Source organism: Nesoenas mayeri, assembly GCF_963082525.1.
Source record: "Nesoenas mayeri genome assembly, chromosome: 13".
NCBI classification, from domain to species: Eukaryota; Metazoa; Chordata; class Aves; order Columbiformes; family Columbidae; genus Nesoenas; species Nesoenas mayeri.
The window spans coordinates 534,773-546,712 of NC_137550.1; the positions used below are offsets into that span (position 1 = coordinate 534,773).

Below are 11,940 nucleotides of genomic sequence, written 5' to 3' on the forward strand. Positions count from 1 at the left end.
AAAAATAATTGCTGTCTCACAGAAGTAAATGAAAACCTTTATTAAATTTGGTGCTGGTAAACAGCTGAAAATCCTCTACATGTAAGAGGCAAATGAGCATGTTGCAATCGTTATTATACAAAAATATTGGAAAATAAAAAGCAGTAAGAATGAACTTAGATACTTTGATCACTTGGAATGGAATCAGAAAGGTCACTCCAAAACCTAAATGCAGCCAAGAAATAGAATCACGTGTCTCATAATGAACTTTGTGCTATACTTCTGAAAACAGTGCAGAGGCTCACATTCTCATTACTCATTCAAAAAGTGTTATGTTCCTCAGCAGCAAAGCAAGGCTGAGAAAAAACACTGGAAGTCTCTACGTAATTTAAGTTAAAGAGATGGAATCTAATAATGAATGGGGTTGCAAAGCCTGTTACGCCGCCAGCGCTGCCTCCTGCCAGAGCGGGGCACAAGGCCAGCCCGGGACTGACCCAGTTAAGAACACACCGAGAGTGACGGGTAACGCCGGACTCGAACCGGCGGCCCCTTCAAGGCCACGCCTCCGCATGACGCAATTTGTGTCTCAGCGCCCATTGTACCGTTTTAAACACACGCCCGGCCCCGCCAGCCAATCGGCACGCGCTCCATCTCCGGAGGCTCTTGGGAGTCCGGACGCGGCTGAAGCCAGGGCTCGGGAAAGCTATGGGCATGCGCAGTGATGGGTTGCGGTAGCGCGGCGCATGCGCTGTGCAAGGCGGGTGGCCTTAGCCCCGCCCCGTCCCCCGCGCATGCGCGCTGTGCGGCGGGGGGGTTGTCCGGCCCGCGGCGATCGTTCCCCGGCGGCGGCAGCAGCAGCGGCGCGGGCAGCGGGAGTGCGAGCGGGAAGCTCGTCCGTCAGCGAGAGCGGCTGGGGGAACGGGCCGCCCCCCGGGCTGCCCCCGGCATGGAGCGCTGCTGGGGCCGCCCCCCTCGCCGGGCCCGGCGCGCCCCCGGCCTCTGCCTGCGGCGCCGCCCGCGGGGCCTGTAGGGGCGGCCGCGCCGCGCCGGGCCGGGGGGAGCGGCGGCATGAGGAGCCGCTGCGGCCGCCGGCAGTGAATGGGCGTCGCGGCGGAGCGGGAGGAGCCGGAGCCGCCGCCGCGATGGCTCAGGAGAAAATGGAGCTGGACCTGGAGCTGCCGCCGGGGAGCGCCGCGGCCCCGAGCGACGGGGGCGGCCTGAGGAGATCGAACAGCGCCCCCCTCATCCACGGGCTCAGGTGAGCGCGGCCCGGCCCGCGGCGCCAGCGGCGGCGCCCGGAGCCCCGGCGGCAGCGGGGCCGCCCGGGTCGGGTCGGGCCATGTCCGGCGGGACTCGGTGCAGAGCGGAATCGCCGCCGCCGCCTGGGCCTCCCGCTGTGTCGGAGCGCGGCAGCCTCGCTGCCGGCCGTGCCGGCCCCGGCCCTCCCTGTGGAGCTGGTGCGGGGTGAGGCCTCGGGAACGTGTCAGTCGTTTCTCGGAATGTTTGAGTCAAGGTGGCGAGTTACTGCTTGTCACTGCAGAACCGCAGCGTGCGGATCCCCCGGGCTGCAGGAGCAAAGAGCTCTTCGGGCTCCTGCAGTGGAAGCGGTGCTTCTGTTGGAGCAAAATGGATGTTTTCAGGACACTGGGGATCGGAGTGTGTATCGTAACACTGTGTAGTGTTCAGTAAAACACACCTTAAAAGTTGTTCACGAAGCTTTTTTTTCCCCTCCAGTGACAACTCACAGGTTTTTCAGCCTTATGTGTTGCGAACTCGCAGGAACAGTACAACAGTTATGAGCCGCCACAGTATGGTAAGGAATCCTAAGCATGTTTTGTTTACACTTAACAGGAAATAATTGGGCTGGCGAAATGAAGTTGAACTTGTTTTGTATTTGCACTAAGCATCCTAGCAAGCTTCCAGGCTGCAGAGTGTGCAGTTTTTTCACCTGTAACTGCAACCTACAATGAATTAATACTGTTGCATTAACTGTATGTCCGCAAGAGGAGAACAACAGCTGAAGCTATGTGTGATTCCCAGTGTTAAGTGCAGTCTTAAAGTTAATTTGGACCTGACCATGGGTTGGAAGAGAAAACTGATGCCACAATTGAAAGTCTTGAAAGGGTGTTTTAATTTGTTTTAAAAATAGAAGACAGAATCACAAGGCTTCGTTGACCTGATTTTTTTGACAGGGACACTCTTTTTAAAGTGATTTTTTCTGACATTTAATGTTCAGTCTTGAAAAATAAAAACAAAAAACAAAGAGTAATTTATTTGCTGGGTGGTATTCTGCCCCATAGTATAGAAGTCTGGTACTGTACAGTAATGCAGTTATTTAACTTTTCAAAGATGTTGCATTTCTTTTTTTCACCCTTGCCAAGGCAGGCATCTATATGGCCTTTTCCACTAAAGTTTTTCTTTCTCCTAGGAGGGTAGTGAGGATGAAGTATTGCTTTTCTCAAAATCCATAGAACTTAAACTCCTGGAACATGTTTCTTCTATGTCTTCTGTTCAGAAAAAGCAAGATGGAATTTTAATTCAAAATCTTCTGTTATGAAATTTCTTAAAAATAAGAACCTGAAATTTTGGAACTTAGTAAGGATTTCAGTAGACACCTGGGCATCCTGAATGTGGACTGTTGGCTCATTTGTATGTGATAGTGGCCAAAGTTCTGGAGGAATTTGATGTGTAATAATTGTATGTAACTGAAAAATCACAAAATTCAGTAGAGAGTGCTGTTCAAGACTGAACTGAAACACTGCGATTTCTCCTTTACAATAGCCAACTGGTCGAGTAAGTTAGTACAGGAGTTTGGCAGTAGGGAGTTGTATAATGTTAGTAGTTTAATTTATAATATCTTATTTATCTGAATGGCATATGTAACTGTATACTGGAGATGCTAAGCAGTATCTGCTTGTAAGGCTGAGATCTGTGCCACTTGCAGAGTGATAGAATGAATTTGTAAGTGGTAAAACAAGCCTTTTCTCTTGAAGGTCAGTGTTTTCTTTTTGCAACATTATTTGAGTCATCCACATCTAGTTGTACAGCTCATTTTTAATTCACTAAGAATGGAGGTGATGGTAGATAGGACGTACACAAGCTGTTCATATGTGATTTAATCATTGTGGCTGTCACTTTTTTTTTTTTCAGTTGTTGTCATCATCTCCTATTCGTATTCCGAGTAGCAGACTTCACCAGATCAGAAGGGTAAGTGTAGTTTTTATCTGTACATTTAGTAACAGAATGATAAGTATTATATAATATTGAAGTACTTACATAATGGGAGTATCTTTCCTATTGAGTTTTTCATGTACTAGAGGAAACAATCTTAAGAGTTAATGTCAAGAAGGAAGTTCCTTGCAAGGCTTATTGTTGTCATGTTTAAACTAACTTGCATTTTTGAAGTGTTATTTCATTCAGGAGAAATGGTGAGCTGGGCTGGTAGCAGTCTCTTCTTTCTGGAGTGTTTCTGCTATTAATATTTCAATTCTTACAGCAAATTATAGAATCACGAGTGTTACTCTGAGTACCTGTGATGAACTAAATGTTATAGGGAAACTTATGACACTTATCTCCTGCAGGAGGAAGGAGTGGATTTAATGAACAGAGAAACAGCACATGAAAGGTGAGTGATATTGAAATGAGACAATAAAATAGCCAGAGTTATCCTTCCTTTTGGTAGCTACTGATGGGACTTTTTGTATTCTAGGGAAGTGCAAACAGCAATGCAGATAAGCCAATCATGGGAGGAAAGTTTGAGCCTGGTAATCTCTTCATAGATGTTTCCTGTTTAATTCTACTTTTACACTCAACTGCAAATTTAAGGGAGAGGAATTAACTGTGCAAATAATTTAAGAAGAACTAAAGTTCATCTGCTTTAGCTATTTTATGCATTTGGCCAAATGACTTTTGATTAGAAAGTTTTGCCTTGGATTCTAAAGTAGTATCCTGTACCACTGTTAAATTTGAAACCTTGTATTTACAGAGCGACAATGACTTAGACAAGTCTGAGAAATCTTCCTCCCCAAAGAGAATAGACTTCATTCCAGTTTCGCCTGCACCTTCACCTACAAGAGGAATAGGAAAGGTGGGATAAATGAAATACCAAACTTGGAGAACGTTTTAGAATTTTAGAGCAAGGTGAACTGTGAAGTGTGACTTCACTAGTTGTTTGATAGCTTTTTAAAAAAGCATCACCAGCCAACAACAAAATCTCCCCAACGCGAACCCACTTTTTCTTGTTTTCTAAGGAGCAGGTGCTTACCATCTGAAAGCCTCCAGAGTTTAAGCAGTGTGCCAGTTCTGTCACCCTGGATGTTTTCAGTGGCCGCTATTTGTGCCATGTTTGGATGGGTTAGTGTTCTGGTTCTAGGGAAGCTGTGGAGGTCATTTAGAGTAATTGGATTTGGATGTGATCTTCAGCTGCCTGAGTTGGGGAGATGCTGGGGAAGAAGCACCAAAATCAGAATGTATCATATATGTAGAGTGTAGACAAAGACCAGAAGCTGCAAATCTGTGTGGTGCGAATGAAAATGTGTCTGTCAGCTATGGAAAAGAAGGCATAAACTCACTGTGAAGGATGATTTGGAAAGGAAGGCATAAACTCACTGTGAAGGATGATTTGGGCACTGAATTTGCACTGAAGACTGATGGCGGGTTACTGTGACTTTTTCTGCAGCAATGTTTTTCACCATCATTGCAAATGTTTGTGAGCAGTAATGGATTGCCTCCAAGTCCTATTCCCAGTCCAACAAGGCGATTCTCCAAGTAAGTGACATCTGCAAGTAACAGGTACATGTTGACTTAGATTCCAAGGCTAGCACAAAGAAGAGTTAAAGTTGATGTTAAAAGATACTTTAGTCTTAGAATAGCTGAAGTATTGCCGCATAAAAATGCTGTGAAAGTTCAGCCTTTACCAAGAGTGACTTTTTGTGGGTGCTCTTGTAGGAACCTTCATCAACTTCAAGCTGGACTTCGTAATTTGTGAGGAAATTCCTGGGTATTTTATTCCTGGGAACTTTACTAATCTTGTCAGCATGTCAATTTTATATAAATATTACACACAGTTTATAAATGGATTGAGGTGAGGATGTGATGCACTAAGGGAAGGAGGAGACACTAGAAAATTTATTACAACTTTATGTGGCAGATAATCTGCTCTAATAGGCAGCACTTTGTTATGTATGTATTTGGAGTCCCTAAGCATTCCAGTTGTGCGGGAATAGTTTTAAAGAATGTTTCATGTGATGTGGTTGTGTTGATGTGATGCTACGTATGGTCGTGTTCTGATTTGGAACCTTTACAGGCCTGACTGAGCATCAGTGTTCTCTCTCTAGCAGGAGGAGTCAAAGTCCAATCAACTGTATCAGGCCCAGTGTTCTTGGCCCCATTAAAAGAAAAGGTAGGTGTATTTATATTGTCAGATATTTTAACATGGATGTAGTTTTGCAGCTGGATACGTTTCTCTCTCCCATATTTTCTGTTGTTCTGTAAATACAGAATCACAGAATGTTAGGAATTGGAAGGGACCTTGGAAGATCTAGTCCAGTCCCCCTGCCGGAGCATATACAGTGCACTTGTACCAGCAGTGAACTGGAATTTGCCAGTCGTAACTTAAAAATATGATGTAAAGTAGCTAGTCTAAAACACAAGAGTGAAGAACTCTAAAAGCAGGTACTGCTTGAAAGAGGCAAACTTTATTCCACATCAAATTAAATGTTATGAGTATTCGTAAGCCCTGACATTCCTAAGTGTACCGCTGTACAGTGCACACCCTTCAGATCAGCTTAGGAATGTTGCTTATCATGCAGTATCTTCTAAACTTAGTACTGAGTGTTTGTTTTTACTCTGGAAGTTCAGAAGGTGACTGTTCAGAGAAATGGAATAGATCAGTGCCCTTTCCTCCTGAAGGGGCAAAACTGCATTCTTTCCTGGAAGTATTCTGTGTTGAGAATACTCAAATTATAGCCAAGAACAAGTCTCCGTAGCAGTACTGTAAGATTGAGATATTTGCAGATGTGCCTCCAGCTATGCTTATCCTTCTTGCATTTTTTTCCTTAACTTAGGCATTCTTAACTGCACCAAAAGCACCTCCTTTTATTTTACAAGAATTATATTTAGCCTTCAAAGAAAGTTAGTGTTTATTGGGTTTTGTTTTAGGACTGCTTTTCCTATTGGATAAAGAATGTTGTCTAATTTATATTGAATTGACAGGGGAGAGAGACAAGTTTTCTCATAGGTGCCAGTTCTTTACTGGATGTTATTTCCTAGGAATTTTAGAGCCATTAAAAATTAAACAAAAATTTATCAAGCTTGATGATCAATAGGGAATAGATATTCATACTGTGGTGTTTTACTTTAAACATTTTACAATAGACTTTACACAGACTGTATTAAAAACAGTGCAGGTAAAGGCAGGATTTCCTCTTCCTATCCGCATGCTCTTGCGGAGTGTTTTTTACAAAGTGGAGATCTGAGTTTGCCTTTTTTACTTGAAATATCAAGGAATTTTCAAAATGTTACCTCACTTTAAAACATCTAATCCATTTAAATGAACCTGATTTCTTTTCCTAAATACACAATCCTGTTACTTTCTGAATTTTAGCAGTACCTTTATGGTTCATATTCTGCAGACGTGACAAGGTAACAAACACCATGATACGTGGAGGGAAGAGAGCGATGTAGTGAAGAATGTTGCACTGCTATAGGGAATTAATCCTGGTAGACTGTGCAGTGTGTTGTAGCGGTGCACATTTGTGAAATTTCACGTAGCAAAAGGGTTGCTTAAGTTGCTGGTTTGGGTTTTCTTAATTTTTGTTTAATACCCAGTGTTTCAGTCTTTCATAAAATGAGTGATAGTATAATTCCCTTGCATAACCTTAATATGTGCTGTTTTGCTATCATGCTTAATCTCTGTCAGCTTTTCAAACTGACACCCCAACTGCTGTGAAGCATAGGTAAAAAGCCAGAAAATTGATTTCTGTTTCATATGTTGTTGTCAAACCAAAAATATCCTGTAGCTGAGTTCATGGTATTTCCAGTGTGTCTGTTGTACAGAAGCTATTAATGGGCTACCTTATTCTCAGCGCAGATTAAACTAAACAGATTATATGAACTCTCCCCCATCATGTTTAATCTTTTAATGTCAGTAGATGATTACAGGTACAAAGATAGTCTGATCCGTGATGAGTAAGTGGAAATGCATACACGTGCCAATTATTTTCAATTCAGCTTTTCCATAAAGGTGTGCATATGCGTCAGAATTTGTGGTATGCAGGAGGGTGAAACTGTGAACCAAGCTGGCCTTCCTATTTTCATAATTACTAAGAATTTTAATGTATGTATTTTGGCTTATGTCAGTTGCCTTATCTCAACTGCTTACTTGAATTAAGTCACAGTAATTAGTTTGCTTTAGGTTAATTTGTCTGATCGTAGGAAGTGCCTGTTTTTGTGTCTTTGAGATTGTTGTAACCACTCAGATGCTACTGAAGTGTTAGTTAAATTAAGGATGGACTGGGTGGTTAGACAACAGCTGCCATCAAACTCATGGGCTTGGTTGGCTGAATGAGAGGACTGACAGTGTTACAGATGCAACCTTGCTCTCTTATGGGACAAACCTCTCTTTTACAGTAGACAAGTATTAAATGGATGTTCCAGAGACTCAAGTGAAGCTTGATTATTTGCACTATTTTCCTTAGGTGAAATGGAAACTGAAAGTCAGCCAAAGAGACTTTTTCAAGGAACAACCAACATGCTTTCTCCAGATGTTACACATCTGACAGATCTCAGTTCATGGTAAAATATTTCATGTGCCCTGAAATGCCGGAACAGGCAATGTGCATTTATCACAAGCTTTCTTGGTTTGTTTGTGCTTTTATTTATTTTCTTTTTTTTCCAAGAAAAAAAAAACAACTTTGTGTGTAGCTTGCATATGTGCATTACTGGGAACTATTCCTGCAGCAGTGTGGTGTGACAATGTGCCTGCTCCTTCCATCAGATCTTCCTGAGCAGCCTCTAGCCTAGATTTTGTGTATCAGATCTTTTATACTGAATATAATTGTTACAAATCCCTGTTGGTTCATCAGCAAAGTTACTTCACCTCGAAGATGCTTCATCATTTCAGTATTGTAGGCAGTGGTCGTATAGTATCTGTGGTTCCTGTTGGAATACTTAGAAAATGTGTGTGAATAGTTACGTAATTCATGTTGGTACACTCATGATTTTTTTTAGTGTTATAGTCTGTCTCCTTTCTGTATTATGATCATGGGAAACAGAGTTCTTTTTTTGTGTCTAGAGTCAGATACTAAATATTCTAAAACATCAACTCTCTATTACAATTTCAGTTTACCTACAGACTTTAAACTACCTAGAAATATGGTTTGGGGTGTTGCTTCCAGATAAATTGCAAAATCATCAATTTATGTGCCATTTGGAATCTTGGAAGCTTCAAAATCCAAACACAGGAATTAATTCCTTACTTACAAGGGAAAAACAGGTTTCAAAATCTTGCTCTGAGTAGTGCAACATTGAAGAACATGCTAGATTCTTATTGCTTTCCTATAACATTGTAGAGTTTTATTCTTGATAGTTTTCACCTCCTTTCTATAACTGATTAAAATCAGAGTCTTAATTTATTCTGCATGTTAAAAAAAAAAAAGATTCTGCTCCTCGTTCTCATGAGGAGCATGAATATGTATATAACATGCTACAGAAAACAAGGAGTTTTCAGGGCTGCCGGTCTTGCAGTAAAGACTGAGTGGTAGTATAGGTCTCCTACATCTTTTCAACAAAGGCAACAGTACATTAGCTTTGTGCACAAACTCCATGTGCCCATGTTGCTAAAATCCGTTTTCTTTTTCCCCAGCCTGTCTTCAGATATTCTCGATGGGAGTAGCAGCAGTGTTGGCTCTTCCTCGGACTCGCTGACTAAGGGCAGCATAACCACCGAGTCCCCAGTGACATGCTCCAACTCCTGCTCTTCCTTCATTCTGATGGATGATCTCTCACCGAAGTGACTTAGCGAGCTCCGAGCGCGTGTCCGCCTGTGCTGTTCCTTTGCTGTACACTTGTACAGAGAAACGAACTCTGACGCTTGAACCATTAACACGTGGATTATAAAAAGGAAAAACAATATTGTAACTGTAATCCTTGGTGACTTTCCAGTGATTTTGATTTATCCATTCAATGGACATTGTAGACCATATTAATGTCTGGTTTTGCGAACTTATTTTTTTAAACAAGATGTCTACTCAGATTATACTAATTTTTTGCTTTCAGGAACTTGCGTACAGATTTTGATTCCAATAATAGGTATATACCTATTAGTGTTGCGATTTTTAGGAAAATACTTCTATCATTATTGTGGTCAATATGTCTAGGGAAGTGATTTGGTTTGGAAGGATTTGAAAATACTAATTTATTCTCTGGCACTTCTACCTTTGAGTAAAACTCTTCTTGCTTTTTTCAGTTGTTAGCCTCGAATTCTCTTATATAAGGGGGAAAAAATCTGTTATTTTCTTAGTGCTGCTAGTTGTTTTTAGTACGGGAGACCACAGTGGGGCTAGAAATCTCACTCTATTACATTACAAAAAATTCTCAATAAAATAACCAATGCAGTTGGCGCATTTGCTGTCAGTGAAGAAATAATACTCTACAAACATGATTACAATAGTTCTCTCCCCAGGTCCTTTATCCTACAGATTGTATGAAATAAGGTCAATATTCAGGAAGATTTGACCAAGGGAAACGAATCCATGCCTCCATCTAAGAAATACAGCGCAGATAAGTTATTTAAACTACTGTGTAGGAGAACCATGCATGGCACCATTGATGTCTCCTGTGGCATTGAGGTCACCAGTATTTTTGTGCCTTAGGGGACATTGTTACAAGAATTACGGAATGTAAACCAGAGGGGTGGGTGGGAAAAGTCCTTCGCGTACAGGCTGTTCATAGAGCGCTTCCCGAGCCCGGCGGCGATGCCGCTTCCTCCCCGCGGCGGCCGCTCCTCACCAGGTGCTGCCGGCAGCTTTGGCACCTTTGTGGGTCACAAGCGTCTCGGTAAACACTCTGTTTCTGAGGAAAGACTTTAAAAGTTTGGATTTAATACGAGCTCTGCAAATTGCTTGGCTTAGGAGTTATATTTCAGCTATGAGTAGTCTTGATACAGTACCTTGGTCAGTCTGAGGTAAGACAATAGATATTTTACTTTTTAAAGACTTTAACAGGGCAAAATAAATCCGTTTGTAATCTACTGTGTTATGCTATTTATTATTTATAACTATGTAAAAAGTCTGTGGTGATGAATTATAGTATTTTTTTATGATTGAATAAGTTTTTTATGTTCAGTAATTGCTGGCTGGTTTGTATTTAATACGCAACGTTGTCTGCCAGAATCATAAGCTTCCATTTTTGAATGTTTGTAACATAAATGCTTTTGTTATCTGAAAGTACAACTTCTGATCTTTTTTGAAAGAAAATAGCACTGAATTTAAAGTAAGATGATGTGCTTTAGAAGTGAGCACAATGTCTGGCAATACTGTCTGGCTAAAAAGGGGAGGGGAAGAGCTGTAGTTGTTTTCTGTTCTGCCATTGAGTTTCCAGAAGATGTGTACATACCAGTTTATTTTTAAAAGTGTTTCCATTAAATTGTAACAAGTACCATAATGGGCCAACAGTGGCACTATCATTTGTATGATCATTTTCACCTGTGGAGCATTAGTTCCCCACCTGAAATAAATGTGCATATTGTAAAATATTGTCCACTGGTGCCATTTTTAAATGAGCTCTGCAGTATTGAGTGTTAATTTTATTTGTAAATGCACAGTGCTATTTCTTGATTTTTTTTTTGATGTCTTAAATCGCTTAATTATTTTTTTATTCATGCTTGTATCTTCTCTGCCTTCTTGATGCTCAAAGAAGGCTGCTTTGACATTTGCAAAATACTGATGAATGGTCTGTGATGAACTCCAACCTGTTACCTGTGCCCCAGTTTCATGATACCGTGCTTTTATTGGTACTGTGATTGAGAAGCCTGCACAAGGGGTGGCAGAAGGGGGAATCCTATTGCATGCTTTCTTCAACCCGAGAAGAGCATAGGTATTGCTTATTTTTGGCTGATTTACCTGTACAATTGATGTATTCCAGATTTGTTTGTTAGTGGAGAGTCTTATATAAGTGCTGGCCTTTGTAAACATTAGAATGTAAGCTTCATAAAGCAAACGCACAAATATTCACTCTTGTTACAGCTTTTTTTTTTGTTGTGTTCTGGCTATACTCCACTTTAGAAGACATTGCTCTTTTATAAAGTGTATCTATAATACGCACGCACATCGTGTCTGTTGTTTCAGAGTTAATGCCGTTGTGTAGTGTCATAGGTCACATCTAGGACCGCGTTCTGTTGCACACACGTGGCTCTAAGACCACTTGTTCACTTTAAAACTAAGTTTTCTAATACTCTGGCAGGTGATATTTGTGCTTAACTGCACGTGAGTTGCTGCCGCTTACAGAATCAACCTATATTGCGCTGTAAAGGCTGGTGCAGCATCCTCTAAACTGCCTAAAGTTGCGTTTCTGGATTTATTGACTGTCTTGTCTGTAATGAATTAGATACCAGTTTGGGGAAGAATGCCAGCTGGTGCTGCTGCTCAGCTTTAATATCTAACGACATTTAACAACTGGTTTTTACAACTTGACCAGTCTTATTTGTGCTGAAGTGCCATGATGAGTGTCTGAGAATTCCTGTCTTCCCCCTCTCTTTTTTTTATTTAATAAGGAAATATGAATGTGTATCTCGTGCTGAGAATCACCAGTGATGACGTACCTTTAATGTTTTAAGGGTTGAGAAGAAAGTTAAAATACCAGCGTAATTCAAGCAGCATTTTAGGCGGGCTATTTGTAATCTGTTAATTAGCACAGCATTAAGATGTTGGTCTCTACGGCTCATTGACTAGCGCTGCCTTTAGA

The 11,940-nt window shown here is 41.4% G+C and overlaps 1 protein-coding gene across 2 annotated transcripts; it reads left to right on the forward strand.

Annotated features, from left to right (window-relative positions):
* The first annotated feature begins 785 nt into the window (after positions 1–785).
* On the forward strand, positions 786–10,730 carry PABIR2 (PABIR family member 2). Of its 2 annotated transcripts, none has more exons than XM_080352605.1 (10): positions 786–1,237; positions 1,714–1,792; positions 3,130–3,186; positions 3,561–3,604; positions 3,689–3,743; positions 3,965–4,066; positions 4,658–4,746; positions 5,316–5,380; positions 7,677–7,773; positions 8,843–10,730. In XM_080352605.1, the coding sequence occupies exons 1-10, from the start codon at positions 1,122–1,124 to the stop codon at positions 8,991–8,993; spliced, it is 855 nt and encodes a 284-aa protein (XP_080208731.1). In that variant the 5' UTR covers positions 786–1,121; the 3' UTR covers positions 8,994–10,730. The 2 variants fall into 2 exon arrangements, with proteins under 2 accessions (XP_080208731.1, XP_080208730.1); XM_080352604.1 differs by having other exon boundaries at positions 975–1,237; positions 5,319–5,380.
* The last annotated feature ends 1,210 nt before the right edge of the window (positions 10,731–11,940 follow it).

Excerpts from the sequence above, each read along its gene's own strand:
- PABIR2 (XM_080352605.1), top strand. The coding sequence starts at position 1,122 with ATGGCTCAGGAGAAAATGGAGCTGGACCTGGAGCTGCCGCCGGGGAGC. Across the intron at positions 1,793-3,129 it reads TTATGAGCCGCCACAGTATG|TTGTTGTCATCATCTCCTAT; the intron begins GTAAGGAATCCT and ends TTTTTTTTTCAG. Across the intron at positions 4,067-4,657 it reads CTACAAGAGGAATAGGAAAG|CAATGTTTTTCACCATCATT; the intron begins GTGGGATAAATG and ends CTTTTTCTGCAG.